Source organism: Nanorana parkeri, unplaced genomic scaffold, assembly GCF_000935625.1.
Source record: "Nanorana parkeri isolate BGI_ZX_2015 unplaced genomic scaffold, ASM93562v1 scaffold2080, whole genome shotgun sequence".
Lineage (NCBI taxonomy): Eukaryota > Metazoa > Chordata > Amphibia > Anura > Dicroglossidae > Nanorana > Nanorana parkeri.
The window spans coordinates 166,196-193,025 of record NW_017308348.1 but is presented as its reverse complement, the minus strand read 5'-3'; the positions used below and the strand labels follow the sequence as shown (position 1 = coordinate 193,025).

The following is a 26,830-nucleotide window of genomic DNA, read 5'->3' as shown; positions in this document are numbered from 1 at the left end:
ATACCCACATCACACACACAAAAACCGACCACACACACACACACACACACACACACACACACACACACACACACACACACACACACACTATCACAAAAAAAATCTACTGACATTGCATACAAAGAAACCATCACAAACACGGATACTGACATATAAACACATGCAGACATTAATACTGGTACCGTATATAGTTAGCTTTTGTTTTGAAGTTTGAAATTTTGGCAAGTGGCCCCCCATGGGAGAATGAAATTTGTCCACTGGCCCCCAAGTGAATTGAGTTTGAGACTCCTGGTTTAAAGTGTATCTAAACCCAAAAGCAAACATGCAATATTAATCATTAAATGTAGTGGTCACATTTAGTTTTCTTTTTAATGTTGTTTTTTGTTTGTTTTTTTTTAACCCTGTATTTTCACTTAGTGATGCAGGCAGTAAGTATATTATTTTTCAACTTCCTTTAGCCGACCAAACTGTCCAGCAAAAGTGGCAGTTAGAGGGTTGAGGCAAACCATTTATAACACTTATAATGGTTAGCAATTCATTTATGTAAAACCTTTATCCCAGAAGGAAAAAAAGCTATTGCTGTAACTGCTTAAAAATGTTAGCTGAAGTTTGGCTTTCATTTGTTAGTCAAGTCCATCTAAGGGATCAGTCACACTAGATGCAGTGTATTCCGGCCCGATTTTGGCCTAGAACGCACTGCCTCGAATTGCAGACGGCTCACTTTTTACTGGGGCAGGAGGGGGCGTGGCGGGCCATTAAAGTGAACGGCGCCGTAGCCACGCCTTCCGGCCGCAATGCTATCCGCCGCACGGGATTGCAAGGCACATTGTGCCTGCGGTCCAATCCAGTGCGGTGCGATCAAAATGCTACATTTCTCCATTCACACTGCTCGATTATGTACGAAAAACCGATCGCATACGATTATCGTACGATAATCGTGCAGTGTATGGGCACCTTTACACTACCTTTCCCATAGGTTTACAGTACTGCTGCCCAAGGGTGGCTACACCCTAAGGCAGGAAGCATGTTACTGGTCGGGTCACCAGGTAAAAATAAATACCACCTGACCTGCCCAAATCTATCATCTATCAAATCTAGAAAGTAAAAGTTATTAGTAATGTAATTTTGGTAAAAAATAGCATTCTTCAAGCCACAGACCTATTTCGGTTACGACTTACATGTGGATCCATGCTAACAATCTTTTGTTTTCCTTTTTTTTTGTTTTTTGTTATTTACATAGGTTGTTCTGGTTGGTGATGTGTCTGGAGGGAGCAAAGGAGGTCGTATATTTCGATCTTCAGACTTTGCAAAAACATTTGTTCAAACAGATTTGGCATTTCACCCTTTGAGGCCTATATCTTACAACCCTGAAGATCCTACGTGTCTGCTGCTCATTAGTATGCATGTGAGTAGGACATGACTTGTATTTATTCTTTACTTGTAACGTAAAGCCCATCTCCAGGCAAAAAAAGTACTCTTGCAGTGGTGCTGCCCCTGCACTGCAAGGGTTAAAGAAGTATTGGAAAAAAATATTGCGTAAAATATACTCTTCCCAAAACTTAGAACCGTTGTGGGACACTGCAGTTTTTCCACACCTGCTCTCAAATAGTCATCCCAAAGGCCAACAGAAGGAGCTCACACAGCAGGCTAAGAGCAGGTTCACGCCATTTCCTGGAACGCACTGCATTGTGTTTTTCTGCGTTTTTGACTCGTTCAATTTTAGGTCTTGCTAGGGGACCTCTGCAAGACCTACAGATAGCCAGGAAAAGAGCAGCACAATGCTTGCACATAAGAGACATGAACTTACCACAGGTCTTTTCACTCAAATGATCATAGCCAGGGACAACCTGCACAGCAATGCCTCTCCACTTGTTCATCTTCCTATTATTTTTCTTATATTGCCCATGTCTCGGATCATACAGCTCTGGGTAGGCTTCCACAAGTTCTACAAATAATTTGGTGTCCAATTCAGCCATCATGGTTCCTATCTTCACAAATCTCTCTCTCCACAGAAGCAGAAAGTCCAGGGGTGATGATCATCCAAACCAGCCCAAAAAAAAAAAATTCCTGTTGCGTTCCAGTGCGTTTTTTGATGCATTTTTTACACCTTTGTTCACGTTCTGGTGCATTCCAGACCAGGCAAAATGTGACGCGCAGTATTTTCCTGGTCTGGAGCTGACTGCGATGGTGTGAACTGAGGCCAAGAACAGCATAGGGAAACATTGGGATGCATTTTAGGTCCAGAAACAGTGGTCTGGTCTGGAGGTGGTGTGAATGGGCCCTTAGGGTCCTGCTTCTAATTACAAGGCAGCAAGTTGGTGTTTTCAGTCTGAAAGAGGAATTTCTGTTACTTGAAGGATCTTCAGGTAAAAGACTTTGCAAAAGATTAATTAAAAACTATTTGCTTCAGAAAACTCAAACTACCTGGGGGTAACACACACATTCTGTGGCAACTTTTTTTTTAGCTGGTAGGAATACAATCTAAGACCCCAATATTACAAGGCCACATAAAACAGAAGTGTACTAACTCACTTCTGTGAATCAAAATCGTTTTTTTTGGTAGTTTAGCCCTTTCCCTGCCACCAACGTAAGGCATAGGGTGGAACAAAAACATTTCCAGCTGGTCAGCTCAGTTTGCCTTACATCGGCCATGACTCTTCGGTGTAATTGAATGGCTAATATCAGTGGCTGACGAGCCGCTAATGATAGCTATCCATTCAAAATCAGCCCTCCCCCTGCCACAGCTCTGCACACCAGTCCGCTGCTCGAACTTCCCCACTGGACACTGGCGATCTCTTCCCCTGCATGTCCCCCTGATTCCTCGCTGCTCTCCCCCACCTATATGGGCAGAGACGGGGAGGATCAGGGGGGGCACAAAGCAGAGCATGCTGTTGGCACCCAGCAGGAAGGAAAGAGCTGCAGGTGAAAGGATCCAGTAACAGGCAGGGCAGAGTCTTTTTGAGTGCCTGTCCTCACTTTTTTTTAAATTATAAATAACAATTCAACGGTATGGCAAAGCATTGCCGTGTGCTGTAATATGATGCAGGCATCATTTTAATCGCAAATGCACACCAATGCAGTGCACAAACAGAACTGCAGATCAGACGTTACCACAACACAAGTGTGAGGCCAACCTCCAGATTTTTAGCTTAAGTTGCTTATTTCAATTTTTGCGTAGCAACATTTATTTACCATTTTGCAAAAAGGCGCAATTTAAAATGTACAAATCTTTATTAACTCAATATAGTTTTATCCTTTTAGATTTAGGAGCAATCTTGTAAATTATGTTTGTGTATGCTAATAATGATTTTAATTGAAGATTACTGAGGTATTTTTATTGGTTTGATAAACGTGCAACTGCCGGGGGACCTACAAGATTAGTAGCACCATCCTTTTTTTATTCTACTAGTCCTGTGCTTTCAGAAAATAAGTGAATAATTGCAAAAATGGCCTGGCCAGCTGAGATTAAAAGTGGAGCAGAGCCTTTTCTTTTTTGGATTAAAAATGGGGCAGAGCCTTTTTTTTTTTTTTTTTTTTTAGATGAGAAGGATAGATGAGAACCCCTGATGAGTTATTTTTGCTGCATATGCCTTGCTTTGGAAATGTCTTTAATTTCCTATTTTGGAGATGCAACAGAAAATTAAAGGAAATCTCACCAAACTTAGACAGTTGTCATCAGAACATGTGTCCCCATTTGGATGATTTAACCGAACCTCAGTGGAGACGGGCTCTATTCTAAACTAAAAAAAAGGTTTTGCCTTTGCATACACTTTTAAGGAATGAAAGACAATCTCTTATTTGCAATAGGCTACTGCATGTTAAAGTAGACATGCACCTTTATAGCAAGACCAGAGATTCTGATCTTTCCCTTTTTTAGTGCATAATTACTTTTGTGTATTGTTTCAGGCAGCCTTTTGAAATACGGCCTTTACAAATTTGCTACAGCTGAGCAGGGAGGGCCAAATTCTGGCCTTGCTATAATGGTGTACTCTTCTTTAGTATTTGCCATGTGAAATAAAAACCCTGTAAATACATAATAGTAGGGATCTACCGATACTAGTATCGGTATCAGTGCCGATGCCGAGTACTCGCCCAATTGCTCCGATAAGCATGGAGACGGCTTCCCTGTTAATCAAGAAGCCAGGTGGCGAGTCATTACATGCTGCCTGGCTTCCTTAATGGGACTTCCGATATCAGAATTAGTTATCGTTGAGTATCGAAAAAAATAAAATATCAGTACTCTATACCAAAAAACTGTTATCAGTGCATCCCTACATATTAGTTAGCATGTGTCTCTGTTTATGTGCCTCTGATGTTACACTTCTTATCTCCCATCTTTTACACTCTTCTTTTCAGTATGAATTATGGATATCCAAGGATTTTGGAGAAAATTGGACGCTAATCCATCAATCGGTGTGTTCTGCTAAATGGTGAGAATTGGCAATTTAGTGATCAGCAGTATGTGGATTTATGTAATTCAATAACTCATGAGACTACTATATATTCTTTTAGGGGGCCCAGAAACATGATCTTGTTCACCATAACAACCGCAAATGAATCTTGTTGTAAGTATGGTGGATTATGCAAATGTTTACTGGTAAGAAAAAACAGATGGATAAAATGTAAATTTATTTTAAAGCTGACTGGCATGAAACAGTTTGGTCCCTAACTATGAAGAGAACATCCGACTTTGGTCAAACATTCAATGTGCTAAAAGAGAATATCCACTCGTTTGGATTATGGGGTCGTTTTCTTTTGGCATCCGTTATGGAGGAGGTAAGAGCAGACTTGTGTTTCATATGAATAAAGCCTTGTCATACTAGCAAACTTGCATACCAGCAACAGAGTTGCCAGTATTCACCTGACTACCTAAACAATAGACTCTTGAATGCTAGTGAGGCAGCAATGTCAGAGTGACACCTCGCTGGATTGTGCAGCAAGGGAATTGTTAGAGGTGAAGGCAAGATGAGTTGAATTGCTAGAGTGGCATAGGCCTAAATTGGCTTGGAAAGCCGGATACACCAAAATATTGTTAAATCGGAAGTGGTATTGAAGTTGCAGTACTGTTTGACAGTGAATCCCAGAGACTGCTGGTTCATATTACTAAGTATTCTAGGTTGTTACTTGATGACTAGTCCATGTATGCGTGTGAGATGTCATTGCTTAAATTACATGATGCTGTATAAAACGTTTTCTATCCACATGGAAGTTGTTTCCTTGATTTATACTGCTTTATTCTACACCCTGTTGTGTTTGTTTGTTTTCATGTTACTTTAAAAAAAAAATTAAAGGCAAAAAAAAAAAAAATCTGAAGGGGGTGGGGGTGAAATTAATCAATGTTTTAAAAATAGGATGAGAATACTGATGCCAAGGTTTGCATTTAACTGCTGCAGGACAGAATGAAGAGGAAGATCCACGTATCTCAGGATCATGGCGACACATGGAATGTGGCTCAACTCCCATCTGTTACACATGAGCAATTTTACTCTGTTTTGGCAGCCAATGATGACCTGATCCTTATTCACGTGGATGATGAAGGAGGTGTGTACATTGGACTATGATATTTAACAAACTTGTATATATAAATATTATGTAGTGAGATTTTTTATCTAGGTTAAAATTGGGTTTGTCAGGCAAACCTCTAATATATAGAATTAAAATACATACTTTATAAGGGTAATATTTTACTTGCCAAAGGATTTATTTTCCTTTCCATACAGTCCTGAGATATTCAGACCTGCCACACTGCACAGCCCTTTCTGGCAGGACAAAATAATATATTTTGCTTTGCTGCAGTTGAGTATTATAACGGGTCTTTTGACTTGGCATTAAATAAGGAAGTGGCACTGATAAGCTCATCTGCCTGTCACTCTCCTCTTATCAGCATGTACATGAGCACTGCAGCACAACTGATTGGCTCCTTGCACATATAATTGCAGGAGACAGATACCGAGTCAAATTCAGATACTTGAAATAATTGCATTAAAAAAATGTTTTTGTTAATTGAGAGGGACAATGCTTGATTCAATACACTTGTGGATTTATATTGCCACCTGAAGGCAGATGAAACTATGTGCAAAAAAAAAAAAACTAGCTAAAGGACAGCAACACCTATTGGCTAAATCCTGCTATTTCCAAATACGTCCAGTAACTTCCCAGCCTTATGCCCCAATGCATAAGAAACTGCTCTTTCCAATCACTGCTCATCTAACCACAGCAGTTAGTGTATCTTAGACTTTCTGACACCAAGCCTTGGCGTGTTAGGCCTATAAGGTGGCGACCTGATCATAAATTTTGGCATATGTCAGATTTGACTACAAGATTCTGCAGGCAGTGGTATGATTTTACCTTTTGTTGGGATGGGCATCACCGGGTTTAATATTGGTGTTTTTTTTGCCTGTGCCTCATTGGTACTGCTTGTGAATATATAATAAATAAAGCTGTGTCCCTCAAGGAATATATATCCTTCTATTATGAACCAAGTATAGCTACTGAATTCAGTAGGCAGTTATTTTAAGTTTTCTATGTCCATTGCAAGACTTAACATGAATATTCTATTTGATGTCTACTGGGTACCACTGAATTGGATTTAGTACCAGTGGCCCCAGCACCCAGTACTGTCACTCCAGTTACATTTGGTACAAATCCCACACAAGCACAGCACTGCTCAAGCTAGTTTAACTGTCAGAGCCAGAATCTGTGATAAGATGGCCCCCCAGTAAGTAGGAATGGTGCTTTACTGCAGCAAGGATTCAGATTTGGAAGTGTAAACTGGTGACAGGGTCTCTTTTTAACAATGTATTACTAATCAGAGCTGAATAGATTTTTGTCTTAAATATCTACATAAATTTAAGCTTTAAATACTGTATATTCGGTTCTGACAAACTCAGTATTACTTTTACTTAGGTCAGCTTGTATTTCATGTTTAATAGTCCAAGGAATTCTAGAAAACAGGATGTAAAAACGGAGATCTGTGATTTATTTTGATATTCTTTCCCAGACACAGGCTGCGGAACCATTTACACATCTGACGATCGGGGCATTGTGTATTCCAAATCCTTGGAGAGACATCTTTATACCAAAACAGGAGGAGAAACTGATTTCACTAATGTGACATCCCTCCGTGGAGTATTCATTACTAGTGTTCTCAGTGAAGGTTAGCAGGCACTGCTTACACATTGCAATGACCAGATTTTGTTACACATAGTTAGTCCTTACACTTTATTCTGGGCATACCTTTTTTTCTTCCAGATAATTCTGTCTATTCTGTCATTAGCTTTGATCAAGGAGGGGAATGGAACCGCATCAAGAAACCAGAAAATTCTAATTGTGACTCAACCGCAAAAGACAAGGAGAAGGTGAGCTGCTGTCTTTAATACTGATGAAATATCTCTTGGTAGTGACCTTCCTTCAATACACATGCATCCTATAAAGTAGAATGAGTCAGGGGCAACAGTATCCAGCCTTCAGGCAATGATTTGAAATTGGTAAGATTCATATTTTCCTCATCATTTCCTCATATCTCCTTTTGGACAAAATGGGTGGTGCTGAAATGCAAGTGTTATAACCGCATATGTCTTAACTCTTTGCAAGCTGCCACTATACAAAGCCACAACTCTTTTCAGAGCCATATGAGCTTGTTAGTATGTGCTAGTGGGTACTATTCAGTGTTCTTTGTTACCGAACCCTTTAAGCAGCCAGGTAGTGCTTAACCGCTTGGGAGGCATATTTGTTAAGCAAAATCAGTATTCAGACTGAGCTTTGAATGCTTTCTAAATACTGATACTCTCAAACGGAAAATTTAAACTGGACATCCACCACTAGAATTTGAATTCTAGAATTAAAATTTTCTTTCGAACGTTCGTTCGATTTTCAAATAGTTAATGGGGTCAAATCGGTGATTTTGACCACAGTGATGAGAAAAAAAATCAAAGGAGCAGGATGGAAAATATTTCTTGGAGGAACACATTTTTAACAGTTTCATTTCCAAAATGTAAAATGTTAAAACCAGCCCAAATTTTGAAATACATTCTGCAAGTCTGTGATGGCATTGTCAAATGTTCTGGCAAGATTTCCTAATTAAATCTACCAGTGTATGGCCAGCATTAGTCTCAGAAATTATGGAATGTTAGATTTATGTGCTTTTCTGGGAACAAAGTAGATAATTTAACATGCAGCATAATAAAAGATCTACTTAATACATTTACAAAGTCAGTTCTATGATGATGTTGCCCTAGAATAGAAGATTTGTTATAACATGGGGATTAATGATTTGAAGGTGGCTTTACTTTATTTATAAACTATTGCACTTTAAATTATTGTACCTGAAATTAAATATTACCAGTTGTGTAGCAGAATGAAGGGGACATTTAGAAATCTGTGTTTTTCAGTAAAGAATTCTAAAGTTGTACTGTTTGTAAGTGAAATATGCAGGCTACCATTGCTGACCCCAACCTGAAAATGCTAATCTGCTGATCCTCTGACTCCAAAATTGTATAAGACACTGGGTGGAAAGAATGATACACAAAGTCAGTACTGAAAGCATGATGGAAGTACAATTTCCAGGGAATTGATGATTTCAGGAAAGTTCAAGCAGGTCTCTAATCAAGTTTTCTTGAAATTGACTCTTACAAGAATAAATGCCAGAATAAAAAGTTTACCCGCAAAGAAGAAACAATACTTATCTTTACCCGCAATCCCCCTGAAGTGTCTGCAGAGGCCGACAATTTGGGAATTTTGATCTTCTATATCCCCTGCTTAGTGGTTCCTCATGCCATCCTCTACATTACTACTGAGTTCTGTAGTGACATGGGGGTCAGTGAAAGGAACCACTGAGTGTTGTAGGGTGACATAGTAGATTGATACTTTTGTGTCGATCTGTTGTGGACCAGAACACCCTCCGGGTGGCACTGTGACGCTGGAACCAGGTCCTGCAGTTTCGGTGCTCACCTGCTGGTGTCCCAGCAATGAGCAGTTAGTCGCCACCTGGTGCTGATCTGGGAGGGTATTTAGCCTCCCCTTTCAGTGAGGCCTGTGCCTCAGTATTGTTGCCATATCCTGTAGCCTGTTCCTGTCTTGAGCCCGGACTCTGATCTGATTCCTGAACCTTGCCCCTGAGGTCTACTGATCAGTGGCTTCCCTATTGTTGTCCTGCTCCCCAGGGTTTGCCCTGTTGTCTCCGGTGTGTACCTTGTTATTTGTATTAGTTAGGCTTTTATATGTTACTTGCGGGTGTTGGTGGGGGTGCTTATGGTTGCGGTGTTTTTGGAATAGCTAATAAGCTATAGTTCATAAGCATTGTTTGGTGTGGCCACATATTTGATTCTCCTGTATAGATACCTGCACGCGGTGTGGGAAGTATAAAATTCATATTTTTGGCTATAATTCACTGTAAAAATTAGCATTATAAACCTGTGCCCAGTCTATGGACATGTTCCTAAAAAGCAGAAAATGCCCTTAAAACAAAAAGTCCTCATTAAACTCTTTAACTACAGGCACTGTGTTGAAAATTCTTAAAGTTCACAGCCAGGGCCATCTTTACCGCAGGGCAAAAGGGGCACTTGCCTGGGCCACATAACGTACAGGGGCCCACAGCAGCTGTCCCTTTCACCCCCAGCAGCAAACGGAAAACGAGCTGTGTGTGTGAGCCGGTGGGGAGACAGAATGGACATCCATTCTCAGTAGCAGCCAGCCTGTGAAGTGACCGTCCGTGTGTGTCTCCTGCTGTGATCTCCTCCCCCAATGCCTGTCACAGAGATCCGGCAGGCACGGAGGAGAAGGAGGGGGGAGGGTTAAGCCAGACAGCACAGGTAAATCTGAAAAAAAAACAGTTACCATAATTTTTTAAAAATCTTTATTTTCACTTATCTGTCTTTAGCACACAGGCTGGGGTCTGGAAGCTGGACTGGGGAGGAAGATTCTGGACTGTGTTGTATTTACATGCATATCACTAAACATGTGCTGAAATGTATATTCAGTCCATGTGTTTAGTAATATGCTGTGTAATTGCAATACAGATTTTACTAATTTATACATGTTCTGTACTACCTGATAAATCATACAATTAGATTTAAATAAAAATCGTATTGTATGATTTATCAAGTAGTATAGAACAAATGTACCAATCAGTGGTGGAACTATCGGCAGCTATGGGGCCCGGGGCCCAGCCAGGGCGAGGAACAAATGGGTCCCCCTGATGCCGTGCCGGCTGCCTGGGTCATTATGGCATCGAACGCTGCTGGCTGTCACTGGTGTCTGTGAGGAGGAATGCGCCGCTGTTCAGTTCACTGACAACCTGTCAGTGATCTGTGCAGTGGCGCGTTCCTCCTCACAGCCGCTGCTGAGTTAGTAACAGCCAGCAGCTGCAGTGGAGGAGCAGGCAGGGCCCGGTAGAGGAGGAGACGGGGCCCACCGGTGAACATGGAGGGGGAGGAGGCGGGGCCCAGCGCTGGAGGAAGCTGACGGCGGACTGGGGCTGACAGGTAAGAGGTGTGCAGGGGTGTGACCAGCCCACCTGAGACCCTGCAGAGTGCATTAAAGAGTCTATGGTGGGCTCTGCAGGGTCATTCTCAGGTGGGCTGTGTGGGGTCTCAGGTGGGCTCTGCAAGGGGTGTAACTAGAAATCACAGGCCCCCAAACAAAAGTTTGCTATGTGGCCCTGTGATTTCTAGTTATGCCCCTGGTACCAAATACATGGTTATATTAGTAAAATCATTATTACTTTTACATTACGTGACCCCGCACATTTGCTGCAGGGTGTACTGCATTTGCAACATATGCATTCTACATATAATATACACAGAGGCATTTGTTAAAAATGCAACGCACCATGCAGCAAGTGTTCGGGGGCATGCAATGTAAATGCACTACTGATTTTACTGATGTAACCATGAGGTGCTACATTTGTTCTGTGCTACCTTTATAAAGCATACAATAAGATTTTTTATTTAAATCGTATTGTATGATTTAAAAAATAGTTCCGAATAAATGTACCAGTATGTGGTTAAACTAGTAAAATCCATATTGCATTTATATTGCATGGACCCGAACACTTGCTGCTTGGTGCATTGCATTTTCAACATATGCATTCTACATATAATATAGACTTATGGGTCAAAAATCTGTATTGTAGACTACATTGCAGAGTCCTGAGTTTATTGCGGTGCAGAGTCCGGAGTCTATACCAGACATCCTAACTCTACCGGACGCTCCGGGAGTCTCCCGCTATTAGATAGCGGCTCCCGGCCCCATGGGAGAGGAGCACTTTCTCCCGAAAAGGTTTAGCCTGCTCAATCGAGCAGAGTAAACCTTTCCCTGCTCTGGTTTTTTGTTTTTTTTCTGACATCAAAGCCGCCGTCAGTCAGACAAAAAAACAGCATAGGAATGCATAGCTAGATTCCTATTGGCTATTTCCCTTTGCATTAGCCAATAGAAAACTAGCTATTGCACCCGCCCACTGCTGCTGTCAATCAGCAGAGGGGGACCCGACGTTCTCAATCTGGTCCTTCTAGTGATTGACAGCAGTAGATGGTGGGTGCAATAGCCAGCTTGCTATTGGATATTGAAAATTGAAATAGCCAATAGGAATCAAACTATTCATTCCTATGCTGTTGTTTTTTTTTTGTTTTTTTGTTTTTTAATTCTAAAGGCAGCAGCTGTCAGAATACTAAAAAAAAAAAAAAACAACAAAAAAAACCTGCAGATAGCATAGAAGCTACTGCTTCCTCTGCTATCTGCCATAATTTCATGGGGGTGCTCTCTCCTCCCCCCCTTTCCTTGCGGTTTGGGGAGGGGGCAGAGGGCACCTCCCTGAAATTGCTTCTGTCAGGTTGGGATCCCTGCTATACACACATGCATGTATTGTTTTTTATTTTTTAGTTTCGGGGGAGGGTGATGTAGGGGGGTCTGGGTCAGGAAGTGGGGGGCAGGTAATGGAGGTGGGCGGGTTGTGGAGGCCCATCAGCAAACTCTTGCCCAGGGTCCACTTAATATTAAGACTGCCCTGTTCACAGCAGAAGCACTGAGGTTGTCCAAATCATTCGCTTGGCAGCTCGGCTCACCCTGCTCTCCCTTTTGGAGCAACTTACCTGTTATTACATTAGAAGGTTTCTGAGTCCCTGCTAGGAGATTGCGCTGAGATGCTGAAAATCACTTCAGTGATTATGCTGTGAATTTTGAGAATTTCTGTCACTGACCACATAACCATAGAGCTCAGTGACCGTATTAAAGCTCGTTTCAGGGCTTGTTCACACCAAATGCAGACCAGATCTGCATGAGTTTCTGCACACGCAGTGCAGTGGGTTATGCCGCGTTTTTGATGCGCTCCGGGCTGCTTTTAAAAACAAGTTTTTTAAATGGTCTTTCAGTGCGTTCCAGGGCGTTTGCATGCATTCCAGAGCAGGAAAAGTAGGGCTTGCTCCAGTTTTTTTTTTTACATGCTCTGGAACTGAACGCTGCGGTGTGAACTAGAGCCCAAAATACTATTGGAATACATTGGACGCAGTTTTGATCCGGTCTGTAACTGCTCTGCTCCTGGAACGCGCTTGGTGTGAACAAGGCCTTACTGCTTGTAAGTATTTGAATGTCTGTAGCCAGTGTTACACTTTAAGGATAAGATCGCTTTACGGAGTAAGTCTGACTTTGTTATCCCTTCTGTTGCACCTTTTGGTTAATTTTAGGTATAGACCCCTATAATTGCATTATTTGTTTTTCTTTAATATGTGTGTAAACAATACAATTTTGGTGCAGTTCTTATGTAATTGTCTCTCTCTTTTACTATGTGTATACAGTGTAGTCTGCATATTCATGGCCAGTATAGTATATCACAGAAACTTGCAGTCCCTCTCCCACCAATGTCTGAGCCCAATGCTGTGGGAATAATCATTGCACACGGTAAGTATGGAGGCTTATTTTGTCTGCTGTTTGTTTTTATATTGTTCCTTGTATCCATGTTTATTATTTTTTTGCAGGCAGTGTGGGGGATGCAGTGTCAGTCGCTAGCCCCAGTGTGTACCTCTCTGATAATGGTGGTTACTTGTGGAACCGTATACTGGATGGCCCACACCATTATGCAATTTTGGACTCTGGAGGGCTTATTGTGGCAGTAGAGCAAAGTGAAATCTCCATCAACACCATTAAGTAAGGGCTTGTGGAAGTACTGTCAGTAAAATTAACTTCATTTTTCCAAGTGAGCAACTGCATCCTATCGTCTCTCATTTCATTGTGATGTATGTATGTATGTATGTGTGTGTGTATATGTATATATTAGGGTTGCACAGATACCAAGTACAGTACTCGGTACGAGTACATGTACCGATACTTTTGAGCTCCAAGACTACACTAATTAAAAAGTTAAGAGGCAGCTGTCATTTGTAAGGAGCACATGGAGCCCCTGGGATTTGTACATCTCTGTTTTAATGTACGATTTTGTTTTTATACATATAAATAAAGGGATGCACAGACACCAGTTTTACGAGAACTGGTATTTGCTGAGTACTTACAAGTACGAGTCCTGATACATTTTTGTTGTCATGTGACAGTTTTTCTAAAACAATACAGACTAATGATTTCAGGACAGTGGTGGAGGGCCAGAGCCAGGTCCCAACTGCAACCGCTGCAACCCTGATAGTTCTCATTAAAATGCCAAGTATCTGCACTGGTACTCGAAAAGTATCTGTGCATCTCTAATATATATTGCACCGATACCGAGTATCCTCCCGATGCCTATGCCGATACTGGAACTTCCAGTATTAGGAAGCCCGGTGGCAATTCATTACATGCTGTCCAGCTTCCTGATTGGTCCAAAAGCTGGTCAATCAGGAAGATTGGCCAGAAAGCCGTCTCCATGCTTCCTCGTCAACTGGTGCCATTTCAATCAGTTTCTCTTCACCCAAGCTCTTTGTGATGTGGTTAAAAAAAAAACAGTACTACCTGCATTACAGTCTGTTTCTTAAATGCCTCTCTCCAGCTGCTTTAAAATAGCACTGCAACAGAATAAAACCCCAATTACTTCATATATGCGACTGTTTGAAAATCTGTCTAATTTCTGGTAGACCTGTACAAAAATGTCCGAAAGGGCTGCACAGAATTGCAGGTGTGGGGGTTATAGATCTAAAAAAATAAAAATAAATCTTTTGTATAGACTTTGCAAACTGAGATTATTTTGTTGCTAATTTGTTTGATACATTTAACCCATAGCTTTGGGAGCTACATTTGATTACCACTCTTTTAAAGGAGAGTTACACAGGCAGAGATTAGAGTAGATGTAAGGTATGTGATTCCTCCTTTTTTCCTCTTCAATGAATAGGTATATTTTATTTTAGGCAAACAAGTTTTTAAATAAAGACTATTTACCTTTTCCATACTGCTGTTGTTCGTTGCGATTTGTATTGACCTCTTTAATGGTAATTTCACATCTACCGCCGGTTGCCTGAGAAACATTTACAGGTGACTGTAGTGTTATATAATAAAGAATATGCCGCTTCTGTGTTACTACATTGCATGGTTGAAAGCATCCACGTGCAACATTTTTTTTTAAAATCAGTATAGCAGGATTTTTAAAAAATGTCTGTGTATCTTGTCATGCATCTGTGTGCATTTCCTCTTACAGGTTCTCAATTGATGAAGGGCAGTGTTGGTTTTCATACAATTTCACCACTCAACCTGTAATATTCACTGGTTTGGCCTCCGAGCCAGGGGCTCGCTCCCTGAATGTCACTGTGTGGGGGTATGAGCCAGGATTGATTCACAGAGTTTGGAAGTCCTACACTATTGACTTTGCTTCACTTTTAAATAAGAATTGTGAGTATCTAAGTATGTTTACTACAGTGTTCTTATAGTTGTTTCTGAAATGTATTATCCAGCACCAAAATTTACCCTTGGTCCAGATTTTCTTTTCTGTTAACTGAAAAGGATTATTTTTCTACTTGCATGAACAGTTACTTTTTCAAATGTGTTTACATTTGAAGAAATGTGTGTTTTTTATATAGTTTTTTTGCATAGTGCTACAGATTTTTTCTTTCTGCGTTACCCTCGGTTGGTACTCCTAAAACAAAAGGCCAGCTATCAATGAAGAGCAGTCAATATTTTGGGTAGTTCTAAAAGAAGCTCTGCTTTCCAATACAATTTTGTTGACTGTCAGCAATGAGTAGGTGTTATGCTCTGCTTTGGGACATAAAGTGACTGACATGGATGTTTACTATTCATATCAATCGCCACACCACATTAAGCCTTGGGGAACCGTTACCAAAACCAAAAATGTCGAGGAAATATTATACCCCATTTGAATAATAAAGTGTCAGATTGTGACCTGTCATTTAAGTCAGTCAAGTCATGCATAAGTGAATGAATGGGTGGGGCAGACACTGAAATTCTTGCCTTGTCAATGAACTTATACAGGCAAAGTAGGAGGGACAGACCAAGAGTTTCCGCATATATCATCTATATTAATATAATTTTATTTGCGATGCCTAGCAGCAGCTATCCGGATTGGTTTTCTCCTTGGCAGACCAAATATGCTCTTCTGCAAGTAAGGCTTGCAAAGATTCTTTCTTGATGTTCAAGGGGAACTCTTCTCGGATGTTACACAAGCTTTGGTGTGACGAGCTTCTTGATGTTGCGAGAGCCTCCTTCTTGATGTTAACATGAGAGCTCTTGACTGCCCTGTGCTGCTTTTTGTCAGTCTTCTAGTGGGTGTCCTGGAGCCAGTCCATAAGGCAGGGCTGGGGAGGGTGAGCAGACGGGCTAAGCCTTTATGATGCCCTTGTCTGCTCCTTGTGTGTAAAAAATAAATAAGGTTACCATTGATGAGATTTAGGTCACATTTGGTTCAGTGCTCTAAAGAGTCAAATTCATACTTCCATTCATGCTATTGCTCCTCCTCGCCCCTTGTCCATTCACAGAAAACCTTGTATTTTGTGAATGGTTCACAGAACACAAAGCAGAAAGGGGAGAGTGGGCAGATAAACTGCTGCTTCCCTCTGAGCACTGCAGCTGGCCATAAGTATAGCCAGACTGTACTATCCAGCATAAATGGAAGTATAAATTTTACAAGTCACAGAAGTGATCCGGGCCTGGCATAAACATTAGCTAAGGTAACTTTTTTCCCTTTTACAGATATGACGCAAAACTCTCTGCCCGGCGTTCTGCTTTAACTGTTGCTTAACTGTGTATCATTCAGTCCCCTATATAGTCATGCGCACTGCATAGTTCTGGTGCCTAGATTTATAAAGCTAGCTCCCAGTGAGATGTGTCCAGGCCTGGAGTTAAACTGTGATGTCTTCACTTTGTGTGTTTCCTCTTTGGAAATACTGTGGCCCAATACACAGCACCAAGAATAGATATACAGTATACTCTCTTGGTTACTGTGTGCTGCTGTTAGTGTTTTTCTGAATTTCTTTGTCCATTTTTGTATAATATGTTTTAGAATCTTTTACTTTTTTAATATCTGTTACATATATGTCTTTATTGTACTTTTCGAATATAAACAGGTGAAGATAAAGATTACATCAATTGGTTAGCACATTCCACTGACTCTGAAGCCCCCTCAGATGGTTGTGTTTTGGGCTACAAAGAACATTACCTCCGCCTACGGAAATCTTCGGTTTGCCGGAATGGACGGGATTACCTAGTGAGCAGTCAACCTGAGTCCTGTACTTGTACACTGGATGACTACATGTGGTAATGTTGCACATGCATATCTACTACCATCTTGTTTTAGATCAATCCCATGTATTAAATATAGGACATTGTGACACAATGTAATTTGCTTGCAGTGACTTTGGATATTTCCGTAAGGAAAATGAGTCAACGTGTGAGGAGCAGCTGGAATTTAAGGGCCATGACATAGAACTGTGTATATATGGGGAAGAGGAAAAACTGCAGACAAGTGGGTAAGAATAACACTGATTTATTTAATTTTTTTCTATTCAGCTTCTGTGTACTGAGAAAAAAAATGGAAGCCAAACATGTTTACCACTCCTTTCTTTTCCTTCACACTAACATAGAATCATCTTGCAACACTTTGCCTTGGCTTCATTTTTGGTTTCCACAAAAATGACAATCAGGACATGACTCAAATAAGATGTTACCAGTTCAAATGTAGCAAATCAGAGAGATACTGCTATTAAATTACGTATGTGAATGATGATCTGGGTAGGCCACCAATGGCTGGTTGAGAGAGATGCTGGTTCCCCTTTACGGGGACAAGCAGGAATGACAAAGCAAGTCGGGTGACTGTAATATAAACATGCTCAGCATAAACTAAGGCTAGGCAATGAACCTATGGGCAGATGGAAAAAGTGCAACAGATTCCTCCCATCTAGGCTAAACTGTGTGGATAGAGGAATCTCCCAATGAGCCAAGTTTCAGTATCTTGCTGGTTGGTCCTGCTGGCCCTCAAAGTACCAGAACAATCTGATTGGATGCAGGCATTGTTGAGGTATTTTGAGAGCCAGGGGGGGAAAAGAGGAATCCCTGACAAATTATGCTGGCAGCTAACCCCTTTTAGCTGTTAGATTAGTAGTTCCAAGGCTCCCAGTTTTCTTCTCCTCTTCCCCTTCTTTTTTTTACATAATTTTATTTATCTTTCAAGCAAGATGGAAAGCAAATTCACCTGCACAATAATCCATTTTTAAAGGAGGGACAAAAGATTGGGACATTAAACCCTATCTCAAACAGTAGGACATCTCAACATTATAGGTTGTAGGTGGTTAGTGGTCCCTCGAAGTCCTCGCACTGGGTTCGGAATACATAATCCAAGGAAAAAAAGAGAAGGAAAGAGAGAAAGGGGTATATGCATGGCAATTCTTTAGGTAACCAGAAAGAGGATAGGTTTAATCATATGGTAATCACTTTATCAGTGTAGGTTATTGTTGTGAATAACTACTTCCCTCTTTTTGAAGCAATAAATGATACCACCATTTTGATCTTGTATCATACAACTTCACAGCCTATGCACTGTGAAAATATTTGTTTCTTGTGGAAAATGACTCCATATAATCAAAGGTCCGGCATAACTTTTTTTTTTCTTCTGGTTCCCAGGTCAGGGCTGCTCAGGTCTTAATGTACCATACAGGATGATCATTAGGACTGAGGTTCTAATGAGAGAGCTGGATGTACAAAGACCAGGCAAATCTGTTTGTTTTTTTCTTTTAAATCATACAGTACAAAATAATTTAAATGACCGTTGGCTCAGGTTAGGTTTGTGCCCTTGTCTTCTGGTGTGTTACAAGTCTTACAAGTCTTACTCAACCCTCTGTTGATTCTGTGGAACACTTTTTCTTTTGCTTTTTTACCTAATTTTACCAAGCGGATTCTGACTTTTATTAGGTACCGTAAGATCCCTGGAGACAAGTGCACTGGTGGCGTGAACCCCACTCGGCAAGAAATGGACATGAAGAAGAAATGTCCACTTGACATGCCATCAAAAATGCAGGTAACTAATAAAAATACATGCCATTACTGAATTCTAGTACTGAATTCTACATGCCAGTTACCTGCATGTACTTGACATGCCATCAAATACATGCAGGTAACATAAAAAATAATACAGTAACAAAAAAAAGTTACATATTTCATAAGAGCCATTGATTACTTGGTCATTACATTTGAAGAGGTCCTTCAAACCATTAACATCAACTTAACAGCAATGACACTTTCATGGTAATCTGGTATGCAGAGAATTGTTACATGTATCACTGGTAGGGTACCACCTGTGTACTTTATACTCTGTATGAATAGCAAAAAGAGAAAGTTTGCTTTGTAATTAATTCCTGGCCATCAAATCTGGTTTTTCTTTTTGTATTTTTCGTTTTACTGTCAAAAGAGAAATATGGGACCTACCATAGTTAATTTGTTTTTAAGGAACAGGCCTGTCATTCTAATTCTTGCTTCACTAGCTAGTAAGTCACTGACTTGCAATAAGCATGCAGGGTGGGATTTTAGACTTCCTAAGCTTTTATTCTTATCCCAGATGAGTGACTTACTCAGTAGTGAAGCTTGGGTCAGGATGAGAGCCATGGAGTTTGTATGTTTAAAAATATGTAATTCATGGTTGTCCCAGTTCTGCTATACTCAGATTTGTTTTAGGTATATATACTCCTAAATATATCACTTAATTCCTTTACCATGATGGGATAAAATATATTTGTGCTATCACAAGAAAGTTGTGCTCCTTTAGTCAACTTTTAGCCAAAAGTGCTATAGTGTGTGTGTGTGTGTGTGTGTGTATATATGTATATGTATATGTATGTGTATATGTATGTATGTATGTATGTATGTATGTAATTTCTTTTTTTTTTTTTTCTGTTCATAAAAGGTCCGAATTATTGTTGCTAAAAAATATTGTTTGTTTTTTGCTTATTATGCAAAATATTTTTCTCTGTTTTATCCAGGACAACACAGCAAGCTCTATTCCTGTTATTTTGTCTGTAGTTGTGGTTCTGCTGGTTGCTATTGCTGCAGCCATCTTAATAATGAAGAAATATGTTTGTGGTGGTAGGTAAGTAGATTGAAGAATACACAATCGTGGGATGGTGAGTGTTGGTTTTTGACAGCTAAAGATAGCAGAGAGGTAGCAGAGTGAGTCACCTCTCTGCTATTCGTTTTGACAGCTCCATAGACTGGCCCGATGTTTATGATGGGCACAATCAGAAACCTTTAGTGAGATCTGATTCTGATATGTTGTCAGGAGCAGTCTCTAAGGTTAATATTAGCTGTTTCTAAGTTAAGAGCAGCCTAATAATAACCTCTTTTTTATTTTCTATTTTATTCGAACTAAGTGAGGCGTTAGGTACACATGTTTGATATAATTTATATAGCCCTATCCTCTAAAAAAGAATATATAATATGTGTGGGTACATTTAGTAAAAGTATGTTACTGACGTGGAAGAATCACACAGCAAAAATGTAAACGGTGTGTCAGTCATTTACGAACAGAAACTAAAGAGCTCAGTCAAGAAGCTGTTGGATCTCAGCTGCGGAGGTAAGTGGAAATGGTTCAGGAGGGAGGTTCGCGGTAACACTTTAAGTCAGTGAGTGCAGTCGGAACCCCTTACACATCATACACCATTTATCCTGGGAGCATTGAGTTGTAATCGTGTTGTATAGTCACGCTCCCAATTATATAGCATTGGGGCCGTGTTGTGATTTGTAGTTCGATGCCTTAGTTGCTTCACTAAGGACCAAACTAATCTATCTCATATGGTTTGAGGAATTACCGTCCAGGGTATATGGTGCAACAGTGTTTGAGGAGAGAGCCAGTTAACGTCACTAAGCCCAATATGAGTACATGCAGGTGACAACAACTATGGATAAGCAGCAATAATGGAGTAGATAGCAGAAGAGCAGAGAGGATGTAATATGAGACTTCCCCACAAGGTGGCAGTACCAACACTTCCCCTGTATATAGAATGGCAGTGATATACTTGCTGTTTGGTGAGAGTCCAGTCAGGGGAAGTGTATGTTCCTTGGTGCTGGGGGTATCTGCAGGCGGGATCGATGAACTGTAGCTCCAGAAGCTGGTCACAGGGTCTCTGCTCACGATGGGGTTCCTAATAGCTTGCTCGACGTACTATTTTGCTAGAACGTCGAGCAAGTGTTCAGCCTCAGTTTAAGTAGGCAGAGGCAATTGTTGGGGGCGGAGCCGGAGACGAGACCCGACCCGAGCGTCTCCTAGCAACGGGATGCTGCCGGGCCTCGTCCGTCGCGTCACACTGCCTGTGAGAAGGAGAGGAGGAGCGCTGCGGAACGGCCGCCCGTCGCCTAGCAACTGGACGCCAATGACGGGGCCGTCCCCGCGCTGGCCTCAGAGTCCGGAACAGCCTGCGTTCCTGACAATCGTGGGCTATTGTCCGCAATACACTGAGCGCTGCAGCCAAGACGGATCCTGACATTACTATCGAGATCCACCCAGCTGCGTGAGTGACAGCTGATTTTGCCAATCTAGAGGCAGAGCCAGCTGTGCCTGCCCCCTACACCCCGCTCGTTCTTCCACTCAGCGCTGGAGGATCAGAGGGGGGGGGAGAATGCCTGCGGGAACCTGTGACTGACAGAGCAGATCAGTGCATGTTTCTGCTTACTTCCCGATCGATAGACGATGGGTGGAAATCAATGCTGGAGGATCGGGCAGGGGGAATCCCTGTGGTGAGCGGTGACTGACTTTCACCACTCACTGCAATGAGTAGATCGGTGCATGTTTCTGCTCACTTCCCGATCAATAGAGCCAACCTGTGACAGCTTCTTTGTCACAGGTTGGCTCTAACTATGAGGATGAGTAGAAATCACTCACCTCATAGTTCTCCTTTTAAAGGAGGTGGAAAGCATTGGTGCTAAGAGATCAGCAAATTATATATAATATAAGGTAGAGAAGCCATCAGGGCCAGCGTGTTTTATATGGGATTTTAAAGCTCTAATAGGCATTTTGACTTCATCAGCGGTAATGTAGTCAAGTAGGTCACGCAAGTCATTTGGAACTAAAGGGAGGTCAATTGTGGAAAATAGGTGGTCTGCCTGAGAGAGGAGACATTAGGAGTAGGGAAATAAAGCTGAGATAAACGTTGTTGAAATTCTTGCACCATGAGGGAAGCATTGGCTGTTACCGTATGCTGCTTTTGAAGTCGGAATGGCTTGCGACAAGGATCAATAGTACGAAGGTGGTGGGCGAGCAAGCGATGTTGAGTTCGTCGTAGCTGTTTATCTGCTATGCGAGTGAAAAGTAGGTTGTCATCTCGTTCAGGATTACTCAGACAAGACGGTGATTCTGAAAGAGAGAAGAGATTCAATGAATTTAAGTTCTAAGGATTTGAATTTCAATAGCCTCTCTTTTTTGCGAGAAGATGCTAATTTAATACATTCTCCCCAGAGAATGGCTTTGTGCTTCCCATAACATAACGGGATAGAACTCGGAAGTTTGGTTGAGTGCAAGATAGTCAAAGATGGCAGCATTAAGAGTTTTGGTGACATTCATCTGAAAGTAAGCAATCATTGAGGGGCCAGGAAAGGTCGGTTGGGATTGGTAATAGGGAAGTTAGAGATAATGAAACCTCAGAGTTGTCGGACCAAGAGATAGGGTGGATGGAGGAAGATGAAATGAAAGGTAAGAAGGTCTGAGTAGTGAAGATATGGTCGATTTTCTAGAAAAGGTATTGTGGGCTGGAAAGAAAAAGGTGTAATTCCGGGTAGAGGGATGTAGTTATCTAGTAGAGAATAGGTCTCTGATGACAATTTAGAGGTTGGGAGGGTGAAGTCGGTGGTGAGGCTTTGCGTGGTAGTAATTGAAGATCTGACAAGATATGGCAGAGCTCAGCGAAGGAGGATCCCTGATGGTAGCGGCCGTTGTAATTGAAAATAAGGCAGAGTGGGAATCCCCAGCGGTAGGATATCTGATGATCCTGAAGAATAGACAGGGATGGCTTCATTTCCCTTCTTTTTGCGATTGTCGTAGGGGCTAAATCTGCAAAGATCTGGTATTCAAAGCCCTGAAAAGAAAGGGAAGGGGCCTTACGAGCCGCCTGTAAGATTGCCTCTTTCATGTGGCAATTGCTATGCCTGATGAAGGGACCCTGTGCGTCCCCGCTTGTGTTTCTGACATGAGTTTTCAATAAACCCACGATTGATTATCCTTGAAGGAACTCGTGTGCTGGTGACATTTCTCATATTGTGTGCAATAGGCGGCGCCATCCGCAGTCATTCCGAGCACCCTTCCCTGATTACAGGACTTTCCGGTAAGGAGTGCAACAAGCCTTTTCCGTCATAATAAAGAAATGTAGTGCCCACATCTCCAGGAGGGCCATCAGGCTTTTTCCGAGACAATGTGCAGTGAATGTGCTTGAGCTTTAATAAAAGTAGTTTATTGTTCTATACGATGGTACTTCTTGCAGGGCTTAATTAACCTCTGCTCTGTCTCTCTTCTGAGAAACCTCTCAATCAACAAGGTCGATGGCACTTCTGGTTATTTCCTTCTTGAATGTGGAACAGACTATTTGAAGTCCTCAAGTAGCTCTGGACTCTTGTATGGCACTGACTGTTTTGTCCACCCTAGTTTCCTCTGTCCACTTTGCAGACCTTCCCTCAAGTAAGTCAGTTCCTTCATATTCATACTTCGTGCGGGATGAGGATCCTGTCCTCGGCAAACCTCATAAGAAGCCCACTCTACCTGGACTTGCTCCTCTTACAGTTTTTCTCCCTATGTACAGTATATAGTCTCTCTGCTCAAGTTGGTGAGTCTGGATTTTGGACTAGTCTTCACATTGATCTTTTTATGGGTCCAAATAGTTGCAATATCGTTGGACTTGCCTGGTTGCAGATGTTACTCTCTTAAGGACTCCCTTATTGAAACTATCTTTTGAGTTTAAGTCCCCATATGGCTTCCTGTGGTCTCCCTTCTGTATGATGTTAATGTCCACACTATTTTCATAGTTTACAGGTGTTATTTCTCTTCCCTTGATTGACTATATATTCCTAGTCAGTGAGGGGTCTTATGTATGTCCCAAAGAAGCATACTTTTACTTTTCTTACTAGCTCTCAACTTGAGTACTCTGGAGTCCAAGGGTCATCTTATATGGTTTCCCATGGGTATAGGGTAATCTGGAAAGTTCCTTGTGGGAACTGCTGTGTAGAGGTTGTTTCTTCTACTATTTTAACTAATTCTTTTGAGGATTATTACTTCGTTTCTTCCACACCTTCCTTTCTCAGCAGAGGCTGTCAATTCTTACAGGTATATCCTAAAAGAGTCTGAAATCACACTGTTATTCCTGCCTAATCCCTTTTTTACACCAGTTAGAATTATCCTATTGAGCTTTAGCGGATCTTTACTTGACCTTCATCTAGACATCCCATCTCTCCCAACTTTTTTTTTTTTTACTTAAGCCAAGGGTTAAGCATGCTAGGCATAAGTGACTTTGCTGTTGGACATATTTTCTAATTTCTTCTATTGACCACATTGCTACTTGGTCTATTTCTCCCAGCTTTCAGGTGTTGTACTGTTCCACCTATCTTTTTTTTTTTTGGTGGACTCTTAATTGGCCCTTCCTTGTTTGTTTGAGGCCCATAGTTCTTGTGTACATTTTTGCACTTTGAGATGTTTGCTGACTTGGTCTTAAGCTCCAGGTTTCTGTATTTGGGTACTCTCCTCAGTCATGGCTCTTCCTTTTTTTTTTTTTATAGGCCATTCTTCATCTAGCCTTCTGTTTTAGGTTTGAGCTCTAGGCTATGCCTGGTATAAATTCCACATTGCTTAGATCTCTCTGTGCCTTAGCCACTCCTTTTGTATGACCCACTTTTCTCTCATGTACAGCTGATCCCTTGTCTCTTAATGCCGTAAAATCTAGTTATTTTGTTTATGATCTACTCCTCCTGTATTGCCTTCTACAAAACTAAAACATGATTGGTGTGAGAGGGGTTATACCAGGTTATAACAAGGTACAAGAATCCTGTTTTCCTGACCACTGAACTAAGCTCCACCTTTCCACCAGTGAAAGCATTGAGTGCCCAATAACTGTCTGTGGACATGTGGATGGGGCCAGATACCTTAAAGATACCTTAAAGAAGGTATTCTAGACTCTGGGTAAAAGCTGGACCTTAAAAAAAAAAACAAATTCTACATGCCAAAATATTTGCAGAGCAGAATAAAATATTTAAAGATAGAGTATAATACTAGCTTCCCACCTTCTGGCTTCCTTTGTCTGATTTACATGAATCACCTCTTGTATTGGGGACAACCTACAACTGAGGCAAACTGGATTTCCCCTCATTTTTTTTCTTGGTGACAGTGGTCACCAAAACAAAACGATGGGTGAATCTTGTCAGAGGGGACACAGCAATAAAAACTTGACATGGGGTCTAACCCTTCCCTACCCAAAACGGAAAACAATGGTTTGTCTAGAGATTCAGTTTAACTTGTGTGAGTAAGTTTCAGCTAAGCTCGACCTGCTCAATTGATTAAAGACTACATATATTTACAGCTACAGTATATACCTCTACCAGTGTAAAAGCACTCGCCTTGTAGCACTTACTGTTAGGCTTTAACTTAGAATTTGCTGTTTTAAATGCCATATTATTGTCATTGTTAAATTTAGCAAATGTTTAAAGGCATCACACACACACCAGTAAATACTTTGGATAGCACCATGAGCATAACACTCAAGCTTGTGCTGTCATGCAAAGGAACTTGAAGTGTGCTGGTATTTTTAGAGATTTCTAATTGATTTGTAAATTTTTCCTAATTAAATGTTCCTTTTCCCACAGATTCCTTGTACACAGGTACTCCGTCTTGAGGGAGAATGCAGATACTCTAGGAGATGAGCATTTGGATTCAAACATTGGTGCAGCTCACAGAAGCAGTGGTTTCCATGATGACTCTGATGAGGTAGCTTAACATGCTATGGATTGGAAACTACGTTTACTTTACTATTAAACTATTTTGTTTATATTCAGTTCATTTTTGTAGAAGTCAAGCAAACAAATATGACATAAGATTTACCTATCAAAGCCCAAAGCCAGTCAAATCCTTGTATTTCATATGGAAAAAAAACAGGAAATGTTAGAGCTTTCTGCAATTTCTCTTTTACTTCCTGTCCGGACACAGTCATGAAAATCTCATCTGTGGTCTAGAGCTCTTGATCTCCATGTGAGAATCCCCACATAAGTGTCTTGTCAGATGGAACACTATTGAATTGGCAGTTCTCCAAATAGGAATAAAAAAAAAAAAACATCCATAAACGTGGCTCTGAGTTATCAAGAAAGAGATGATGCATAGGAATTTATAAGGCACTTTTTATTGCATTTGTTTCATAGCCCTAAAGAAGGGGTCCCTTTTGAACCCTTGAAACATTGACTTTTCTTTTGAATGCAAGAATTTAATAAAGAAAAAAAGAATTAATAAAATACTTTTTACTAGACACAATAGAGATGGCATTTTCCCCCTGATATCTTTGACCCGTAAAATAAATATATAAGTACACACATAAATATCTAAATAGCCATTTTCAGCAAACCACTTTCAAAACCATAACTGGTTATTTGATGATTGAGGTAATATTTAAGATGGAGCAGGAGAGGTGCAGAAAGCACAGATCCACAGAATGAATAAAACAAAAACTGAGAGACCCTTGAAACTTTCTCTTTAGCAAGAACAGTGAGGAGCATAGTAGTGACCTCACCAAATATTACTCTAAATTTTTGAAGTGAAGACTTGAAGTCAGAGGCAGGAATACATTAGGTCAAATATAATGCTGAATGTACAGAAGTGCTTAGGCATAAGAAGTGCACTGCTGTTTTAAAGGAAGAATTTAAAGCGGATGTAAAGTTACAAAAATAAAAAAACTGCTGGGAAGTGGAGATTTTTGGCAGTGGAGACATACCATTACACTGTGATATGGGGAATTATAGTTTCCTAAAATCATTTTCCATTCTGAGCCCTTCAGTAAGTTATAAGTCACAAGCTAAATTTCACCTTGAGCTAATGTATGCAAGCAGGCCTTTTTTGACAGGCTGTGAAAGGAGGTAGGGTGCTAAACTTGCTAGCTAACCCCCCCCCCCCCCCCACAAAATAATATTTCTGTAGCTGGGCTTTAAATGTTTTGCTTCTATACCATTTCTCGTCTTGCCATTCCTTTTGATCAGTTTTTATATACTTTGTCTCTTACAGGTGAGCAGAGCTGACATACTAGTTGTTGGTGCTGGTAAAGCGGAGATGGTTAAAGGCGAATGGATCAAGCCTGGTGCTATTGTGATTGATTGTGGCATTAACTACATACCAGGTAAGTACTGAGTGCTGCTTGTAATATACGGTGTCGGCTGGTATCTGAGGCTAGAGAGAACAGTGACTGCCCCC

General features: G+C 41.0%; 1 protein-coding gene and 1 long non-coding RNA gene across 2 annotated transcripts in view; one reads left to right on the top strand and one right to left on the bottom strand.

The window, feature by feature from the left end:
* Window positions 1–26,830, top strand: part of SORT1 (sortilin 1) — a 46,919-nt gene that overhangs the window by 18,072 nt on the left and 2,017 nt on the right. The window contains exons 5-19 of the mRNA XM_018572590.1: window positions 1,241–1,405; window positions 4,357–4,430; window positions 4,513–4,565; window positions 4,640–4,776; window positions 5,394–5,541; window positions 7,001–7,156; window positions 7,252–7,358; window positions 12,789–12,891; window positions 12,969–13,137; window positions 14,609–14,799; window positions 16,488–16,677; window positions 16,773–16,889; window positions 18,328–18,433; window positions 19,392–19,498; window positions 25,243–25,363. Coding sequence (XP_018428092.1) covers window positions 1,241–1,405; window positions 4,357–4,430; window positions 4,513–4,565; window positions 4,640–4,776; window positions 5,394–5,541; window positions 7,001–7,156; window positions 7,252–7,358; window positions 12,789–12,891; window positions 12,969–13,137; window positions 14,609–14,799; window positions 16,488–16,677; window positions 16,773–16,889; window positions 18,328–18,433; window positions 19,392–19,498; window positions 25,243–25,363 — 1,944 coding nt within the window. The remainder of the gene's footprint in view (window positions 1–1,240; window positions 1,406–4,356; window positions 4,431–4,512; window positions 4,566–4,639; window positions 4,777–5,393; window positions 5,542–7,000; window positions 7,157–7,251; window positions 7,359–12,788; window positions 12,892–12,968; window positions 13,138–14,608; window positions 14,800–16,487; window positions 16,678–16,772; window positions 16,890–18,327; window positions 18,434–19,391; window positions 19,499–25,242; window positions 25,364–26,830) is intronic.
* LOC108800612 overlaps window positions 23,928–26,830 on the bottom strand; it is a 5,718-nt gene continuing 2,815 nt past the window's right edge. Inside the window, exons 2-3 of the long non-coding RNA XR_001942111.1 lie at window positions 26,090–26,094; window positions 23,928–23,941 (exon numbers count right to left, since the gene is read on the bottom strand). This is a non-coding gene — a long non-coding RNA (uncharacterized LOC108800612). The remainder of the gene's footprint in view (window positions 23,942–26,089; window positions 26,095–26,830) is intronic.